The sequence below is a fragment of the Sander lucioperca genome, chromosome 3 (assembly GCF_008315115.2).
Source record: "Sander lucioperca isolate FBNREF2018 chromosome 3, SLUC_FBN_1.2, whole genome shotgun sequence".
Taxonomy (NCBI): Eukaryota; Metazoa; Chordata; class Actinopteri; order Perciformes; family Percidae; genus Sander; species Sander lucioperca.
The window spans coordinates 809,692-831,145 of record NC_050175.1 but is presented as its reverse complement, the minus strand read 5'-3'; the positions used below and the strand labels follow the sequence as shown (position 1 = coordinate 831,145).

Here is a 21,454-nt window from a genome sequence, read left to right as displayed (position 1 = left end):
GAAAATATCACAGATTCATGCCCCCCAGGTATTGATCCTAATGGCACTTTACAAGTGAATGAATCTGAAAATGTTTTCTGCAGGGTAACATGTAATACTAGTACTATTCCAGTTATAATCAACAATAGACCATACAAAGTGTTGAATCCCCTAAGTAATAAGGAGTTGACTGCAAACATAGTCAATTTAGCATCCAGTTCACGTCAGCCACAGGTAACCAAAAAAGGGGCAATACTTAACAACCTAATTGGAATTACAACTACCACTGCAATGATAGAACAGGATAGGAAAATTAGATGCGGTCTACTAAATATCAGATCTCTGTCTTCTAAAGCAATACTAGTAAACAAATTGATATCCGATAATCAAATTGATCTATTCTGTCTAACTGAAACATGGCTGGGCCATGAAGATTATGTCAGTCTAAATGAAGCCACTCCTCCCACTCATATTAATACTCAAATTCCTAGAGGCTCAGGCCGAGGAGGGGGAGTTGCAGCCATATTTGACTCAAACCTGTTAATTAATCCTAAACCTAAACTAAATTATAACTCTTTTGAAAATCTCGTTCTTAACCTTCAGCATCCAACATGGAAAACAGTACAGCCAATTATATTTGTTGTTGTCTACCGAGCACCAGGTCCATATTGTGAATTTTTATCGGAATTCTCAGAGTTTTTATCATGTGTAGTCCTAAAATCAGACAAAGTACTTATTGTAGGTGATTTTAATATCCATGTGGACGTTGACAGCAATAGCCTTAGTACTGCTTTCAACTCACTACTAGATTCAATTGGTTTCAGTCAGAGTGTGCACGAGGCCACGCACTGTTTTAACCACACCCTTGACCTTGTGCTGGCATATGGCATCAAAATTGAAGACGTAATAGTATTCCCGCAAAATCCTTTATTATCAGACCACTTCTTAATAACTTTCGAATTCTTACTACCCGATTATACGAAATTAGATAAAAGCTTCTACGCTAGAAGCCTATCTGACAGTGCTATAGCTAAATTTAAGGAAGATATTCCAACAGCACTAAACTCATTAACGTGCCGTAATATAACAGAGGATCTTTATGTAAACTTTAGTCCCTCTCAAATTGATCATTTCGTAGACGATGCTACGGCCTGCCTACGGACGACTTTAGACTCTGTTGCTCCCCTTAAAAAGAAGACGATGAAGCAAAGGAAACTAGCACCTTGGTATAACTCCCAAACTCGTAAATTAAAGCAAATCTCGCGCAAACTTGAAAGTAAATGGCGTTCCACCAAACTGGAAGAATCTCGTTTAGACTGGCAAGGCAGTCTGAAAACCTATAGGAAGACCCTAAGAAAGGCCAGATCAGACTACTATTCATCACTAATAGAAGAAAATAAGAACAACCCAAGGTTTCTTTTCAGCACTGTAGCCAGGCTGACAGATAGCCACAGCTCTATTGAGCCATCTATTCCTATAGCTCTGAGTAGTGATGACTTCATGAGTTTCTTTAACGATAAAATTATAACAATTAGAGATACTATTCATCACCTCTTTCCCCCAACCTCTAATGGGTCACCTTTAACTGACAGACTGCTAGAAAGAACGACTAGACCTGACATATACTTAGATTGCTTTTATCCTATAAACCCTCAACAATTAATGCTAAAGGTCTCTTCAGCTAAGCCATCTACCTGTCTCTTGGACCCCATCCCAACGAGGCTACTTAAAGAAGCGTTACCCATGGTTAACACTTCATTGCTAGATATGATAAATATGTCTTTATTGACAGGTTATGTACCGCAGTCATTTAAAGTAGCTGTGATAAAACCTCTACTGAAAAAACCCACCCTCGATCCTGAGGTCTTAGCCAACTATAGACCTATATCTAACCTTCCCTTTCTCTCCAAGATCCTTGAGAAAGTAGTCGCTAACCAGTTATGTGATTTTCTACATAGCAATAGCTTATTTGAGGACTTTCAGTCAGGATTTAGAAAGCATCATAGCACAGAGACGGCACTGGTGAAAATCACTAACGATCTTCTAACTGCATCAGACAAAGGACTTGTCTCCGTACTTGTCTTATTAGATCTTAGTGCTGCATTCGATACTATTGACCATACCATCCTCTTACAGAGACTGGAACATTTAGTTGGCATTAAAGGAATCGCACTAAACTGGTTTAAGTCCTACTTCTCTGATCGATCGCAATTTGTTAATGTTAACAATAAACCCTCCAATTACGCTAAAATTAACCATGGCGTTCCTCAAGGCTCAGTGCTTGGACCAATTCTATTCTCCTTATATATGCTTCCTCTAGGCAATATTATTAGGAAACACTCAATTAACTTTCACTGTTATGCGGATGACACCCAATTATATCTGTCAATCAAGCCAGACGAAACCAGCCAGCTAGCTAAACTTCAAGCTTGCATTAAAGATATAAAATCATGGATGGCCTACAATTTCCTGATGTTAAACTCAAACAAAACCGAAGTTATTGTCCTGGGCTCCAAACCCCTACGAACCTCATTAGCCGAAGATATAATTACTCTGGATGGCATTGCCCTGGCCTCAAGTACTACTGTCAGAAATCTAGGAGTTATTTTTGATCAGGATCTATCCTTTAACGCCCATCTAAAACACACCTCTAGAACAGCCTTTTTTCACCTTCGTAACATTGCTAAAATTAGGAACATCCTATCTCAAAACGATGCAGAAAAACTAGTCCATGCATTCCTTACTTCCAGGCTGGACTACTGTAATTCCTTATTATCAGGATGCTCAAATAAGTCCGTTAGGACTCTCCAGCTGATCCAGAATGCTGCAGCGCGTGTTCTGACAAGAACTAAGAAAAGAGATCATATTTCTCCTGTATTAGCTTCTCTCCATTGGCTTCCTGTAAAATCCAGGATTGAATTTAAAATCCTTCTTCTGACCTATAAAGCTCTAAATGGTCAAGCTCCTTCATATCTTGAGGACCTCTTAGTACCTTATTGTCCCACTAGAGCACTACGCTCCCAGAATGCAGAGTTACTTGTGGTTCCTAGAGTCTCTAAAAGTAGAATGGGAGGCAGAGCCTTCAGCTATCAGGCTCCTCTCCTGTGGAACCAGCTCCCAATCTGGGTTCGGGGGGCAGACACCGTCGCTACATTTAAGACTAAACTGAAAACTCTCCTCTTTGATAAAGCTTATAGTTAGGGAGTGAGGAGTTGCAGTGAACGCCTAGACCGGCGGGGCAGGGTGTATAGCTGCAGACACAGCACCCCTGCTTTTCTCTGCTTCTCTTTACAGTCATCAGATTTACCTATCGTATAATCAATAATATAGTGCCTCTCCTAGTTATGCTGTTATAATTCTAGACTGCCGAGGAAGTTCCTTCTTATGACACGCTCTTTTCTTTTGTTTCCTTTTATGCACATCCTGTCTCAGAAGTGCTTGTTACTCACCTAGGAGTTTACTCCCCAGAGTCCTTATGTTTCTTCTTCGCCCAGAACATCGCCTCGGATTAGGGCGACACCAAGACCTGGGTCTTGGGTGCAGCTGTGGCTATGGACCTGCTACACCCTGCTACGCTCTGCGATTCCCTGCAATGCCCGGCTACGTCCTGCTGCGTCCACCGCGTCCACCCATGCTCTGCTGTGCCACGCTACATCCTGTACCGTCATAACCCCAACCGTCAGACACCGCCCACCAAGAGTCTGGGTCTGCCGAGGTTTCTTCCTAAAAGGGAGTTTTTCCTCGCCACTGTCGCAATAGCCACTGCTAATGCTTGCTCTTGGGGGAACTATTGGAATTGTTGGGGCTTTATAGAGTGTGGTCTAGACCTACTCTATCTGTAAAGTGTCTCGAGATAACTCTTGTTATGATTTGATACTATAAATAAAATTGAATTGAATTGAATTGAAATTATTTCAGAAATTGGTGGCTTCTAGGCCGAGAAAAGCCAGAAAATGTGTTTTTGGCTCATGTGGATGAAAGACACCAAATCCCAGAATGCACTTGCTTTGCTGCTTTAGCGTCTACCCCCAAGCCACGCCTACCGTTACAGACAGACAGTGAGACAGTCAACTCAACTTTAGTCTGTTTTATTGTCATTTCAACCATATACACGAAACAACGTTTCACCGTGGCTCAAGTGGTGTTACACAATTAAAATATATGAAAACGACATTATATAAAAACGACATAGGAAACAGGCTACATTTAGTGTACACACATGATATGCTCCGTAAAGTTCAGCTAACACATAGCTAGCTACTAGCATTAGCGCTTGGTAGACTGTATCACCGAGTATACAAATTTGCGTGGAATGTAGAATGGTCGGCATTTAACAGTCACAAACTCCACCAGCAGTTAGCAGTTAGTTGGATACAAGCACCCCATTTTGGCACCAGGTAGTCCGTGTTAACACAGCTCACCTCCACTAGCCTTACCCGGCGACAGAGCAGCCTGGTAGCTGGATAGTCCGATACAGCAATTGTTTCCACAACAACAAAAACACAGCAGTCTCTGAACTCGCGTTGGGAGTTTCGTTGAAGTTGGATGTAGTCCAGTTTGTTGTCTAATGAGCGGACAACAAACACGATTTTGCCACCCACAAACTCGTTCAACATTCCCCGCTGATGATGTCCCTTTACCGGACAGAGGCTTCGAGCAACACCGCTGGTCTCCGTAGCCGGCGGGCGAAGCTGTGTCGAGTATTCCGTCTGTAATAAAGTGTCCTGCATATTCTCCGATCTGTACCAATGTATCCCGGTGGTACACGTGTGCGGTAGTTTGAATGCACATAATTGTTGGGATGAATAAATCTATCTATCTAAAGTTTTGATGCTGAGAAGCCACTAAGCTACGCGAGGATTCAAGATGGCTGACGCTCGTTTCGGAGAATGTCGGCAGTCCAACCCCCTATGGGCGGGTTGACAACATGCGGAAGTAGGTCCTACTACTGGCTGTAATCCATAACCTCTGGGCAAAAAAGCCTCTTATGACGCAAAATGAGGATTTTTGCGTTATAAGAGGCTTTTTTCCAGACCCACAATACAGAGATCTCCCCTCTCAGGGGGACATGAGGGAGGGAAGCATGGTCATTCAACAATACTACCGGGTTTCTACTGATATAAAGCTTAATGCTAAATCGATGAAGTATCCCTGAAACAGGTCTCCTTTAACATGTGATCTGAATACATAATAGTTACAGCCAATCCTTGGGCTTTTACATTTACACCTGTTATTAATAAGCATGCTCATTGTGACTATATATGTATATAAAATAAGGTGCGCTTGATTGATTGTTCGTTCTCTGCCAGATTTTATGGACTTGACCATACACTTCATAGCTGACCAAAGACATTAACTACAGTATATGGGAAGACATATGGGAATACGGGGAAATGAAAGTATGTTAACAACTCCAAATTCATACAGTAGATGTGCTAAGTGTACTTACTGTTGAACTGGATGAATTGTTTGTTTGTCGTAAGGGTACAGTCGTGTATGCTGCAGTGTAATGCAAGCACTTAGCAGAAACATGATATTTTAATCTTTATTACGTCAAGAAAATGATTAGAAGGCTAAAAGATATTCAGTAATAGAATGTTTGTAACGGTCTGTGTAAATCTGGTGCTGTTTATTAAAGGGTGGTTATTCTAAATGATTGTTCTGATTAGAAAATTGCATTTGTAAAGCCATTAAAAATATGGCAATGTTATTTAGCAATATTGCTGTATTGAACTAGAAATGAGCCATGGTCCTAAATATATACATATGCTGTGGACCTGAATGGCTTTTGGATTGTTCTTATGAATGTGTTCTCGTATTAAGGGAGTCTTACCTTCCAGCTAATGAAATAATACCCAAGTCACATTTTTGTTTGCTTTCCTTTGCTACAATGTCCTTGACAGGTGTAACGCCCACATGCACACAATTACATTACTCTCTGCAGGGATATCCAATTGTGCGACAGAATTTGGGAGCAGAAAAGAGGAGGCGCAAAGTACAATAAATGTGATCAGTGTGTGTCTGTAACGACAGAAAATGAAGCAGAGAGATTGTTGGAGGCCCCCATGCGGTTTCTTTCAATATGGTGAACTAAAGGCCTGGAGCTGCTGCAGAGGTAGAGAGTGTGCAGAGCTGTGGCTGAGACCACAGGAAGGAAGGAATGAATTGCTGTTTGGAGATGATCTATAGACACACACTAGTTTCTACTCAGCGGGACTGCCATGCACACCAGAAGGCATCTCATCATGTCTTCATATCACCAGTCTTATTCACTCTCCATTCCTCTTTTCTGCTTCTCTCGCCCTCATTCCCTCAGATGGGATGTTCCCTTTAAACATGGCAATGAAGGGGCAACAGAAAGAGCTTTTTCACTCTACCTTCTCCAATCTTCCTTTCCCTCCACCTCCTCTTTCTCCCTCCAGTCATAAATTTTTTTCATTCCCCATACCGACATCAAGCTCCCTTTTCTTCCCATTTATCTCCCTTTCATACCTCCATTTCTGTTTTCTCCCTCCCTCCATTTTCTCTGTTATTGTCAGGGGGCAGATACCTCCAGGGGAGACATCTGCTGACTAGCTGCTCCACTGTGATGGAGCCACACACCCACACACGTACACCTAGAGTACACACACGTGATGTAAGATCAAGCATAACTATTGGCTCATAAAGTGTTTACACCACCAATAATGATGAACAGATGACATCAATACTGTGATGTAGATAATAGGGCTGCACAATATGAGGGAAATGAGCGATATGTGATAACACTGCTGAATATCGCGATAACGATATAAAGTGTACTCAGTTCTGCCTTTCTGCTGCTTTCAGTATTCTGCTAAAATACAAACAATTGCTTATTGAATTTAAAACAAATTAAATGAAATCATTTCCAACATTCTTTTATTGAACGAACTGAACATTGAATTGAATATCAAGGCACCACTAAAAGAAGAATGACCGTTACATTTTAAAGTGAGGTTTTCTACATCTTTTCTTTCAACTAACACAAAAAACTAACACAAAAAATCTCTAAGCGTGTGGCCGTTTGGCTCAGTTGGTAGAGCAGGCGCACATGTACAGAGGCTTGTTCCTCGACGCATAAGGTCCAGGGTTCGAATCTGACCTGTGGTGGTTTTCCTGCATGTCTTCCCCCCCCTCTCTCCCCTTTCATGTCTCAGCTTTCCTGTCCAATAAACCCAGAAATGCCCAAAATAAATAAATAAATAAATCTCTAAGCGTCTTTTGTGATGCGTTTATCGAGCAAGTTGATATCGCGATGGCGATAAAAAAAATGATTTCATTATGACTGTATACTATTCTCACCACTCCTTGACTGCAGAGAAGCTTAGAGAGAGGCTGGTTTCCTCCTCACTGTGCTCACCCTTCCCTCTCCGCCACTGTCTCTCAAACACATAGCAACACAGAACACAACATGTGTTGACTTCATCCATCAGTGCAGATACGTCCTCCTTGCTCTGCCTCCCCTCCTCCTTTCCTTCAACACTTCTCCTTTCAATCATTTTTTGTTGTTGCTGACAGGCAAACAAAAGAAGGCATGTCCACAGGGAGTGAGCATCTGTGCGTCTCCGTGTGTGTGTGTGTGTGTGTCTTATGTTTGCACGTGTTTCTGAAGGCGGACATGCAGATAAGCCAGAATTATTGCTATTTTGGATTGAAAAAAGAAAGTGGAAGCATGTTCTCTGGTGGCAGAGGAAGGAAGAAAAGGAAGTGGGGGCTCCTGCCAACTGGTAGGATGTAAATGAAAAGAATCACACAAGATACTACGTAGGTGGTGGTGCAGATGGCGTATATGGTGTGTGTGTGTGTGTGTGTGTGTTCATATGAGCGTAAGAGCAACTGTGTGTGAGCACGTCTGTGCACATGTATTCACTTCCGCGCATGTACATCATTCAGATGGGATTGAGTGTGTGATCGCATAATCTGTTACTTCTATCTCGCATGGCTCACCGGCAGATCAGCCGCAATTTCTTTCTAAGCAGCGAGCCACGTGTTTAATACGTTCCTGAAATAGATAATCAATCTGCTTACAAGCGGCCTCTTTTGGTCATGAGAACAATCCCCATCCTTTCTAAGTAGCAAAGGCAGAAGTAGTTGTAAGTAAAATTTTGGAGAAGAGGTTCCGGATGGATGGCAGTTCAGGTCCCCTCTCCTACCAACAGTCAGCTTTGGTTTCTATGCTTCCTCTTAGCATGTAATAACAAGGTTTCTGCAGGTTTCACCAAGTCAAATTTAAGACTTTTTAATATACGATACACGCGCGCTTCTGGGACGTGCCGTGGCTGGTGGACTTGACTTGAATGGCCGCGATTACTCGCGGAGCCTGCGGCACCTCCGGAAAGCAGTGCAGACGCGCCCAGTGGAAAATGCCTGTTAGTCAAAACATTTTGATTTTGAAATTTTAGACTTTTTAAGACCCCGCAGAAACCCTGAATAAGAACTAGTAGAAAAGAGGACAGTCAAACAGAGCGGTGTTGTACAAATAACGAGAGTGTACCACAGAACAAAGCGATGTACCAGAGTCTGACAGATTTGAGCAGAAGGTGAGAACAGAGAGCAGAGTAGTACAATGTGGTCTGGAGTAAAATCCAGCTCATAGAAGAGTGATAAATAAAAAAAAAATAAAGTGGTTAACTGAGTAAAAAACCAAGAGAATCCATTAGAGTTACTTTTACCCCAACAGTCAGTGTGCTCATGTGTGTGTTATGTACCTCTTTGGAGCCTGACTTGGCCAGGTAGATGGCACTGTGTTGACAGGCAGCATCCAAACACACGGGGAGGAGGTGGTCCTGGTCGCCATCACCATCTGCCAGAAACAGACAGTGAGAGAATGACATTGAGAAGCAACAATGTTGGATGGTACCCGTGGAAGTAGGTCCTTTGTTTTCTAAAACTGTGCTATTTTAATATTGTCACCCCATCGGAAAGCCACGGATTTGTTGTGGAGTTCACTTTGAGCACAGCACAGTTTCTGGCAACAAAGCAGTAGTTCCTGCCCCCCCCCCACGTGTGAGCCGGATCACAGGAACACCTGCTTGTTTCCTACGAGCAAACACACATCCAAACAGCCCATGTCTCTTTGATGCCTTTCAATAATGTCAGTTGACTTGAAGAATCATTTTCTCTACTGATTTTCAGTGCTATTAATTATTATTAGCATAATTCCACGCAGGCTTCAACTAAAGTACAAACAGGGACAGAGCCTCCCAAATCAAAACAACAGCTCTTCAAAGCACAAACACGTCAGTGCATCAGGTTCAGTTTCCGATTTCAAGTGATGTCGAGTGAATCATACATTTCTTCACATAAAGAACAGACACCACTGTAAGGGTTCAAGTTCCAGGACCGTGGTATGAAGCATGCATGCTTGTTGTCATGGCTTACTGGTACAACTACACTGAGTGAGCCCATCATTAATGTTAGTACTTACACCTTTTTCTTGCTATGACAAGTTTCAATATTCTTGGACAATTATTTACAATAATTACTCAATAATTGCAATAAGTCATCAGTTACATGTGCAATATCTGCTACTGCTGCTACTTATAGTTACACTGTACTTTATTTATGTTCACACTGCACTCCAACAGCCTTTGTACAACCATTGTTTTAGCAACATCATCTGATTCTGAAGTCTACGAGGAAGGTCTCTAAACGACCTGACGATTAAAGGAACATACCACCACTTCAGTAAACAACTTTTCTGATCAATTCCCTGCTGTAAAACAAAAAATACACAAAACAATGAAACCTCGGAATATCTGATATTTAGTGTGCAGCACAGCTTTTGAGATTTGGCTATATCCTAAAGACACTGCACACGCACTCTGGGTTCAGAGGTTGGCATGTAAATTGACACCAGACATAAAGAGGCGAAAGCGCTTCCAGGCTTCTCATCGCACAGTTTCTCTGAATCCTTTCCAACAGGGCAAGTGCAAACCTCCCAAACAGATGTTGTGCCATGTGGATGGGAAAAACTGAATGACACTGATGATGAATGACAGTACAAAGCAGGGGAGGAGGAGAAACTGAATGTGGCTGTCAATGGCAACTGAGCGAGAGGCAGAAAGGGGGAGGAAAAGTGAGACAGAGATACACTGCTACAGATAATAAGTCAACAAGTCCTTGTTGTACTATTACATATTGAAAATCATATATATTTAAATGTCTTTGACTGACATAAGGTCATTAAAAAAGTTAGATGAATTTGATTTCTAATACGCTCAAAGCCAATGGCTGATGAAAACACACATTTACAATGCTAAAAATCTGGATAGAAACATCACAACACATCATATCATGATCATACTGTCATGTCAATATAGCAGTCATTGCCACGGAAAATGAAAAATGCTAAATTCCAAAACAAGAAAAAAGTAAAACAGTTCATAACTAAATATGGGTATCTGTGGGCAGTGAGAATAGAGTATAAAGCAGACTGATGCCTGTGTTACAAAGTGGAGGTGAGGAGTTTGAAGCATGTAGGCATTTTCATGGAATGTCTAAAAACAAGAAAGATGCTATGAAGTTGCATTGTGGGTAATGTTGGATGTTTTTGCAGCTTCACGTATGCCAGGGACTAAAAGTCAGGATAAAAAAAAAAAAAAACTGTTTCCATCAAGGCCCCCACACTTATGGAAGTGCAGTACTTAATTGTTTCAACACAATTTTGCAAACTCCCAATCTGTCTAAATTCTAAATGGAGCATCCGTTAGCCCACATCCAGGCAGAGGTGGCAGGAGTGCTGCAAATATCTAGCGCAACACACCGTAATGGTTGGAACCAAAACAGGGATTTTTCTTTTCTGTCTAATAAGCTGCTTTTTTTGGGTGCAATGAAAACAAACACATACTGAGTGTAGCTAGTGTACCATTTGAACATGTTGCAGTGTGATTAGCTGTGTACTGTAGATGGTGAGATACTGTAAGGAGACAAACAAAGAAACAGGCAGAGAGAGAGAGGCAGAATGAGCGCTAATTCAGTCTTACAGATTTGTCACTCACCATTCTGTCTCTGATGTTTTACTGTTAGTTTTGACACACACACACACACACACACACACACACACACACACACACACACACACGCACACACACTTGCTTCTCCCCCTGTCCTTCCCTCCATGAATACTTCCTTTCATCTATCTATTCATCTGTCTGTTTTATTCTCATTATGCGTATTCTCTCTCGCCCTCTCTTCTAGCTCACTTCTCTCTCTGCGATTAGTCCCTTCTCAGTCTTAATGCCCTTGTTTCTCTGTCCATCTCTGCTCCTCTTTATTCACCATTGTTGCCTCCCTCCCTCCCTCCCTCCCTCCCTCCTCCACTTTTCATCTCTCAGTCCCGCTGACAATGCATGGCGTGATGAAGATTGGATGAGAGACTTGAAGAGGGAGGAAACTGCAGGTATGGGTTGAAACGAAGTGGGCGCTGAAAAAAGAGGGGAGGCCAGGCCCGAGGAATGGAGAGAAAACAGAGGAGAAAGTAGGTAAAGACAACAAGATGAGGGAGACTGAGAGACAATACACAGAGACTGTGCAGATATGAATTGTGACACATTGCTATTCATGGAGTACAACACAGCACCAATAACAATGCAAATCACAATATGCACACCCAGAAACATGCATGGTTGGATGCTGCCAGAAGCCAGTGTCTCATTACAAACCCTATGATCTGATGGAGATCTGTGTGTTTATTTTGAGATTGTGCATGCTAAAGGTGTAATAGAGGAGGAGAGATGTGTGACATGACATTGGTCCCGTCTTTCGGGAGAACAGTGAATCATAAAACCCAGGTGTAAAAGTGCTACAGAAAACACACAAAACCAACTTCGGAAGTCTTTTACAAGAAATATTATTATTTATGCCTCCATAAGCCCCGAGTCATTTTTTGACGATTTACAATTAGCTCCCTGTCTTTAAAATATATCTCTCTACCATATCTCTCTAGCTTGGAACCCACTTCGTCTGAAGCCTAATGAGTGTATTTACATTAATTTCACATTTATTTCTACAGAAAAAGGTTCACTCAGCATGTATCATAAATCAAAATGTCTCCAATCTTAAGTGGGATTCTTGAGTCGGAACGTCAGTGACAAAACATCTTCTAGAATGTAGAAATAGTGCAAAATCGTGATATAGAGGTTGTAACAGCACAGTAATCTTAAAATGCAGTGTCAAAGTCTGACACTGTGGGCCCCCCTCAGAAAAAATGAAGACAACTGCACACCACCATCAAACTATTATTGGAAGGTGGTATTCATGGATTTTGTAACTCCTATTATTATTCTTTGTCTCACTTCCATTCGGGGGATAATCTTGCCGTTTTGGAACTACAGTTCTCATAATTGGAGGGCTTTGTGGAATGTAAACTGGAAGTAAAATGTTGCCATGGAGTCTTTAAGTTAGCTGTGGGCTACAACTTCCGTTTTTTTAGACTATATTTGTTTACATTTGGCACCATTAAAAGTATAATGGGGGGAGGGGGGGGGGGGGTGCCTCACAGTTTGGAAACCTCTGGTATATTGTGATTGTTGATGCACACACAAAATGGAAGTTGTGGATATCCCTTTCAATACATAACACTTTTAACATGAACAGCATTTTTTAAATGTATGCAAAATTAGTGCGTAGATCACTGTGGGTGGGTCCTTATGATTGAGAGTACTACTTATGCACAATTACTGCGCAGCAGATATTGGAATAAGAAAGAGGGAGACGCAGGTTTTACCTTCAATAAAGGACAATTGTTTTGTCAGATGTACTTTGCGATCTGCATTAAATTGTATATTAAAATGTGCAAATTAATATCTGAACTTTGAACCTCAAACCCGGGAGACTCACCATTTGCATATGGATTGGGATATTTCTAAATGCCAGGGATATCACAATATGGAGATTTTATTTACACCCTTGCGGCATTTTTACTTCATTAATATGGTCTGGAGGAGATGTTTTTTACTTAAAGATGCATGTTGCTATGTGATACTGCTTACACAACTGACTGATCAGCCGAGCAGATCTCCAGTACCTCTGTTTTACAGGTACAACCATTTCTGTAGGAGTCTGACACAGAGAGAAAGTGACAAAGAATGTGAGACTGAAAAAGCAAAACGAGTCAGAAAGCAAAAAGTAGGCTGGTTGAAAACACGACAAGACAGCCAGTGAAAGAAAAAAATAAATACAAAAGGAAAATAAAGGTAAAAAAAAAAAGGTGTCAAAAGTATGCCGTGGTTGAGGAAAGAATGAGGTAGACAGAGAAGAGGGAGAGGAGGAAAGGTTGAATGTAACAATATAATGAGATGAGTGGAGAACGAACGCCTGAGGGGAGAGCACAGAGAAATAGGCTGTCCTGTTAACATGCTGACTTACCTGCACGCTCACGCTCACACACACACACACACACACACACACACACACACACACACACACACACACACACACTCTCTCTCTCTCTCTCTCACGCAGACATACACACACAGCATTATGACAGCCTTACCGATTTTAAATATCACCTCCAAACATTCCTGTCTCACTGTCTGAAAAAATCTCCCTATCTTAGTGAGCTGCCGGTCGCAGCGCAGCCTCCCTCCTTCCTACCTGCAGTGAAGCTAGCCGACACACTTGGTTGTGGGACTTCGTTATGCTTTACCTAATGATGAATTATGCATTGGTCGCTGTCACTTTGAAAAATGCAATTACCTCAGTGATAAGGCAGATGGGCCTGTTTTGTCTGGCATATGCTGTGCATCTATTAAAAGTCTAGTGCTGGAAAAAGAACTGCTTGACATGGGCGTGTGAACAGATTCACATAAACACACACACATAAACACACACACACATAAACACACACACACACAGTGTGTCTGCCACTCAGACAGATGACATAGTACAGGGGTCCAAATGGATAGTTCCTGCTTGGTGTTTTCAGCATTTATCATGTTGGGGATATGTGTTCTGTGGGAAGGTCAGTCCTGTATCTGAGATGTTAGTAGCCGTGCTTCCATAAACATATTTTTATGCACATTTTGAAGTATCGCATTAGAAAAGCTGTATGGAAACAACAAAATTCAATGGAACTTCCTCAACTGCGCAAATACGTTTTTTTACGCTCCCTTGAGGTGGTTTCTTCCTTTGCCTAATATGTTCTGACGTAGCGAACATTTAACTTGCATGACTGATCAGCTGTTTCCGTTGTTGACGTCTTGCTACGTGCATTAGAATCATTGCTTTAATTATTTGTCTTCGTCTCCAGACAGCTTGAAACAATACTCGCTGACATGAAAGAACCAATTAAAACTTGCTTAACTAAACCAAATTCCTGGAGAGCTCTCCTGTATGTTTCTCCTGTAGATAGGTCTGATGGCCAAGGTGACTTGTTTTGTTTCTGGTTCACAACTCTACTTCTTCTACTCGGTGTACTGGTGGATTACAGCCTGTGTAGCCTAGTTGATTGGCTATAAACCATTTAAAGGAAATGTGCCTAATTTGTGAAATAATCCAAAATCCAAAAATAATGTTTTTTTAAAAGGAAATCCAGGTGTCAATCGTTTTCATTAAGTGGGCACAAATACTTTGAATGTGAAGAGACCGACTCTGCTTCAATTGGTGTTTTTTTAAAGAGTAGCCAATGTCAGATTACCTGATCACAGTAATGGACAGACCCAGTAGGAAAACACTCACCTAGCTCAGATCAGACTGGATCACAATTAAACTGAATAAAAAGGTAGGCAGCCTGGAGTGTTATAAATGTTCTTAAAACAGCATTTCCTAAATACATATGAGAGCTATATTGATGGACATTTATATGAATCTGCAGCTGCTGCAGCTTACTAAATGAGCTTTCCCAGATTCATTCCACAATAAAGCTAAACTTGATATTTTTGTAGGAGAGAGCAGGAAGAGCTGCAGCCCAGCAGCATTGTATCCTACAGCCTGCACAATAATATAACACAAAAGCAGACTTTTACTGAGAACACTCATAAGCCGCTGTTTGTCAGTCAGTGTCAGTTTTGTTTTTTATCTTGTGTTTTATAATTATCTTTGCCGATGTTGCCATATAAAAAACAATCTCTACCAGAAAAGGTAGAGGTAGAAGAATGGAGAAAGAGTTGACAGTGTGATGGAAATAATTCCTACTTCAGATCACACAGGGATACAATGCTGCTCTCTGCTCTTTCTCATCCTCTCCGCTCCGTTCTTTCCCTTCCTTCTTTCATTATCCACTCTGCTATCTTCCCATCCTCCCCCTCTACTCATCATTCACCTGGGCACATCTCTATTTTTCTATCCTCTTTTCTATCTCGCTTTATGTTATCTTTGAAGTGTGCCATTTACCCTGACTCTTCCATTTGCCTCACCCTCTCTCTTCTCTCTCATTCGGCCTCCCGGTCATTATTCTTTTAAGTTTGTTTTTTTGATAAAGCAAAAATGTGTGTTTAATTAGCTCAGAAAGAAGCTGGTCAGAAGGGCTCATAAGATGGCTGCACACAGAGAGACAGAGACTGAATGATAATAACATTGACAGAGTGAGGCTGGTGGACAGAGATATGCTTATGCAATAGAAGGACCATTGATCAGATAGATAAAGAATAAATATAGAAAGATAGGAAAATGGGACAGACACAGAAACACCTGTACAATTTAATGCAACCCAATAAACAGTGATAAATACAATTGTCATGTTTGTGACTGCATCAGAGAGGTGTTGTTTCAACATAACCACCCTTTTTAAAGCTGTCATGTTGTAGTGAATTGTATTGTATACTCTAAGGTATTCTTGTTATGTTCTCCACCCTCCGTACATGCACTACCACGAGTGTGAGGTTGCAAAAACCCAAACTTATCATATGACTGAAATATCTGAAACTTGAACTAAGGATTTCAACTCCTGAATCGATCACATTAGATGCAGGCTACACAACATGTTATTGTTACCATGCACTTGGTGGGTAAACGGGACTTGAGCCAGAGATAGGTAACACATTTATCAGCAGCTCATAAGGTGACATATTGTCCCAAATGTCATAGCAATCCATCCGATAGCGGTCGAGATATTTCACTAAAAACCAAAAATGTCAACTTCGTCGTTAGCTCAGTTGGTAGAGCGGGCGCACATATGTAGAGGTTTATTCCTCGACGCAGAAGGTCCAGGGTCCAGGAAAATCGTCCAGGTCGGACTCTGGACCTTCTGCGTCGAGGCATACACCTCTATATATGTGTGCCTGCTCTACCAACTGAGCTAACCTGGCCACCACCTAATAGTTATTTCAAGGACCAAAGTGTTGGAGTGACTTTTGAGTCTCGCTGTTGGAAATGGAAATACCATCACCAATTCTTAGCACCTCTTACATGGATTCTATTATCGTTATAACAGTTCCTCTTACGAAAGTTAGTTTCAAATCCTATTGTTCATTGTTGGCATACTTTACATGTAACATCAATCGATTTCAGAAGTAAAAGGTTTGTTTTAATAAATAAACCTCTTACAGGTAAACTCAATTTTCTTTTACCATTTTAACTAAGGAACTAGCTTTTCATGTGACAAAAAACGGACCTTTCATGACCTCTGCAACTTGAATGTATACATTAATAAGCATTGAGGAGAAGGGACCATTGTATCACTTCTGTATGCGTGTGCATCTGTCTTACAACTATGGCAGAACATAAAAGAAAGACCTTCTGGCTTGCTTCGGGCTGAAATGCATCCATGTTGGACTTGTGGCATTAAAATATTTAAAGAGCTGTTACCTAAGAGTACAGCTTCTCTTTCAGTTCTTTGTGCAATTCTTGCCAGAACCAATCTCCTCTGACTCATAGTGAGTCTCCCATTCAGCCCCATTGATTCAATAACAGACACTGACTCCACTCTTGCTGGCAATGTGAGAGTTAGAGATACAGAAAAAGACAAAAAAGGACTAAGAGATATGGTTAGATAAAGTGTAAGTTGATGTATCAAATTAACATAATTTGATACAGTGTGTCTGATGTTATCTGGCCTCGACTGTAATCACCCATTCAGCTATTGCTTATCAAACCGTATTATAATTCCTTTAAATAGTGTTTGATATTGATATTTGATATTGTTCTATATTCTGTAAAACATGAATCTCTCTATATCTTAAGCAAAGGGAACAAATAAGCTTTATGAATACTCCTGGAAAAAGAAAGCAACTTAAAAGGATAAAGGTAGTGACAGTGGGTCACTACAGAGCCCTCCTCCTCCTCTACATCATACGAGTGACACCAATATGTGCTCCGATGAAGAATACAGGGAGGAGAAGGAAAACGAGCGTGAGGAGTGAGTGAGCCATAGATAGCAGATATACAGTAGATCAAGAGAAACAAAGATAGGCCGCGACAGCCGAGGAGGGGCTGAGTGAAGCAGACAAAACGGGACAAAAATAAGGGATGTTATATCCTGCCAGGCATCTCTCTCCTGGAATTTGGCAGATTATTAGAAGCGTGACCCTCAAAGGCTTCAATCCCCAGCTAAGGAGAGCAACGTCTTGAAGTGACATCATTGAGCCGAAGAAGGAAGGGAAAAAAAAGATTAAAGAAATGAAAAAGTTTTTGTCGAGATAAGCTCGAGATTTAAACAAAAAAAAAAGGTCGTCGCCCCCAGAGATAATGAATTCAACACACACACACACACACACACACACACACACACGCCAGCAAATTACACAAACACACACTGTGAGACAGATTCCGTCATTCATGGCACACACATACACAAAAGCACACACACAGCATATAGGTCATTTCCCCTCTGGCTCATACATTATTGCCAATTTGGGAAGGGGAAGTTTGTTCACTAAATATTTGATGGACACCCCTAGCTGTAATGAGATTAACAGATTAATCTTGCCAATAAGGATGTGTTTATCAGTGTGAAGTTCTGTGTGTGTGTGTGTGTGTGTGTGTGTGTGTGTGTGTGTGTGTGTGTGTGTGTGTGTGTGTGTGTGTGCACACGAGTGCCACACAAGCACACAAGTTAATTAAAAATGCATCAAACATTACACAGCTAACAACAGCACATAGCTCAAACTGAGTGATAAGGTCACACTGGCAACATGAAAAAAGATGGCTCTAAATGTTATAATAGGGAAAAAAGGCTTCAAACCAGAAAACACAGTAAGCTGGTTAGGATATTCCATCTGTTTTTTTATCATACTTTTAAGGCAAAATGAAAGTCACACAATTTCCATACAGATACATGTCTATAGTTGTACATTGCCAACTGATTTAGTATTCATTGTCTGGTCTCCCCTGGGGAAAAAAATCCTTTGGTCCTTTGGGTGGAAATATTCTGCACACGGATACATTCTGCTGTGCCACTTTAGGTTGTGACCTTTTTCTGGATCTGGTATGACCATCAGCTGATGGTGGCGTTTCCGTGATATTGCGGTGACATTACTGAGTCAGTTTGATGACCTTATGAATCTTAACTACTTGCACTACAGTTTCCACACTGTTTTTTAGCAGGTCACAGATAAACATTCTATTGAAAGTAGGGCGAAATTAATTATCTGGGAAAACTGTGGGCACTGTTCATCAAAAAGTAACACAGTCTCGCTTTAAAGCTAAGAATAGCTCATATTTGGCTTTAGGCTCTGAACCTATCTATTCATCCAGAGCAGCCAACTGAGTAGTATGTGCTCAAAGTCATTCACATCTACACTGGGACTTGCTCAGTACAATCTACAACAGTCTTCTACTTCTGGTACCTGCCCAGCTACAGCATAGCAACTGGAGGTACAGAGCATTGTTCAGGGCAATCTCAACAGAAATTCCTCATTTTACTTGACTGTTGTACACTATCTAGTCTGGATCAACGGAAGTACATTTTCAGGATAATAGCCTAACATTTCGCACTCTGTGTGTTGCCGTTTTCAAACTCTGTTCGGTTCAGGAAACAACAAACTTCGAGCTAGCAAGCTACACCCTATAAATGGCTTTTGAAGAAAATTTGGATCAAGCAACAAGGTAGGCCTGCTTGGTTCTTTCAGGGAATGATTGTAAAGATTTACAAAGTATCTGTTTAGGGCATTTCCTCTCTAACTGGAATGTTTTCGGATCGATTGGTGGGATTGTTGTGAACAAAGTACACATGGAGATACACTGGTAAGAGAAAATGAGGTTAATTTAAATAGCTCACGTTACTGTATTGTGTCAACAGTTAACTTCATTTTATATTTCATGTGGCGTTTTCTTTTGCGGGGTGAAAATGTTCCACCAAAACAAGTTCCTTCCTGAGACTACTTAGCAGAGCCAGCACCGCTGTGTCCGGAGCTTTGCAACGCCCAAGACCATTGAGATTGGTTTAAAGAAATGCAAACAACCCAGAGTGTTTTTTTTCTCCTATCCCAGAATGTACAGTATGTGGTGTAGCCGGACCTTCCTCAACAGCACTGTGGTGGAAGGTCTGGCAATGTGAGACTATACACCACCAGACTGTTAATCAAAATGGTATTTAGCTTCTAAAACCAGCATAGGAAGGCCCCACAACTCCCCCCCTCCGCTGGCTGAGGTAACACGAGCGACCAGGGGCCACTTTGTGGTGCACAGGCTGCAGCCTGGAGATTAGAGAGCCAGCAGAGATTTGCTGAGGATAAATGTAAAGCTGAGCTGAACAATGAATACTACTGGCCAAGATTGTTTAAGGGGATAAGATGTTCACAAAAATCTGGCGCTATGTGGGATTGAGTGTGTGTATCAGAGTGTGTTGTGCGGGAGTGTGTGTTTGCAATACTGTGTGGGCACGTGCGAGATTAGCCTATCTGGTAAGGGATGAGCGTGTGTGCGTATGTGTGTGTGTGTGTGTGTGTGTGTAGTGAAAGTTAGTTATGTGATGAGAGAACTGTAGGGAAAAGACCAAAGACCAGACAGTCCTATTTGGAAGCCTTTGAAGCAACACAGCTTCAAATGCAGAGGGAGCTTAAAGGACTTAGGAGAGGAATGGATCTGACACCACACACACACAGAGAGAGAGAGAGAGAGAGAGAGAGAGAGAGAGAGAGAGAGAGAGAGAGAGAGAGAGAGAGAGAGAGAGAGAGAGAGAGAGAGAGAGAGAGAGAGAGAGAGAGAGAGAGAGAGAGAGAGAGAGAGAGAGCAAGACACTTTTGAGTATAATCTGGCCCAGTACAACTCTGATTGCTTTCAGAGGTTTTCTAAGCATCTTAAATGTACGTTCACACGCAGACTTTCTGTGTTTTTAACCTGTCCAATTACAACCCATATCCACTCAATATATGCCCGTGCGAGGTTTATAGGGGATCTCTCGGTTACTCTGTCACTGTCACACACAAACACACAGGGTTCGTGGGTTAAATCATCGTGGGTTAAATTACAGCAAAGGACAAACGTCTGGCATTCTCACCGAAGTCGACAAAGGAGGACTGTCCGACAGTCGTGGCTGGTGGTGGGTCTGCTGGCATGACTTCACTTCTGGTGAAGTTCCCGTCCTGAGAGAACAACCATTAAGTAGACAGAGAGAGAGAGACAAAGAGAGAAAGAAAAAAGGAGAGAGGTGTGTGAGACATACAAATAAAGTGTAAAACAGTTAACAAAATGGTTCTGTACTTTTTTTATACAGGACCCAGGTTGATGGGGCCCTGGATAGCCCATAGAAAAGCAGTGACAAAGTATGGCTTTTGTGTGCATCTATGCTTGTGCACAAACATGAGAAACACATACATGTGCAAGCACTTCACTGCATACTGCATCACTTCATTTTCTAGCAGATGCTGGAAGCTGCCAGACTCTAAATAGCCCCAACAGTCACAGCAGCAGTCTATTTGGACTATTTCAGTTAAATCATTTATAGAAATGAACGTTCACAGAGAACATTTTGCTCATGTAACACACTGAACATTGAAAAACTTAAAATATGTTTAAAACTAGTTTAGTTGGTGTTGTTTTACATGCAGTTGGCTAACAATAGAGTTTATTACTGTAAATTATCAGGGTCATTCATTTACTTTATCTGTTTAGTCTTTTAATCTTTAAAATCTTAAAAAAGTACCATGTTCCTAGAGCCCAAGGTGACATTGTAAAACTTTTTATATTATATTAATATAGTTTAACACTAACAGCAACAAATCCTCACGTTTGAAAAACTGGAATCAGCTTGTGGAATCTGGAATCAATTCTTGTTGATGTTCAAAGTATTTTCAAACAAAACGAGGCTAGTTCGCCCCTCCCTCCTCCTCATCCCGTCCCCTCTCCCTTCCTTCCGTGCTTCCGTGCACTAACCCCCACCCCCAAATCCTTCTTGTTGGTTATTGGCTGGAATGCTGGATGACTGTTTGTTATGTTTGGTGGTGCAGGTTGGAGCAGTTTGTTTTTGTTGGTGTTTGTGGAGCCTGGGCTGTCTACAGAGACTGCGTTTTTTTACAGTGTGTTCAGGGGACAGGCAGCTAGCAGATAGTGAGGAGATGTTTTTTACAGTGTGTTC

The 21,454-nt window shown here is 41.4% G+C and overlaps 1 protein-coding gene across 1 annotated transcript in view; it reads right to left on the bottom strand.

Moving 5' to 3' along the window:
• The window catches only part of itfg1 (integrin alpha FG-GAP repeat containing 1), a 162,715-nt gene that overhangs the window by 98,732 nt on the left and 42,529 nt on the right, over nt 1-21,454 (bottom strand). The window contains exons 8-9 of the mRNA XM_031309162.2: nt 20,378-20,462; nt 8,709-8,803 (exon numbers count right to left, since the gene is read on the bottom strand). Coding sequence (XP_031165022.1) covers nt 8,709-8,803; nt 20,378-20,462 — 180 coding nt within the window. The remainder of the gene's footprint in view (nt 1-8,708; nt 8,804-20,377; nt 20,463-21,454) is intronic.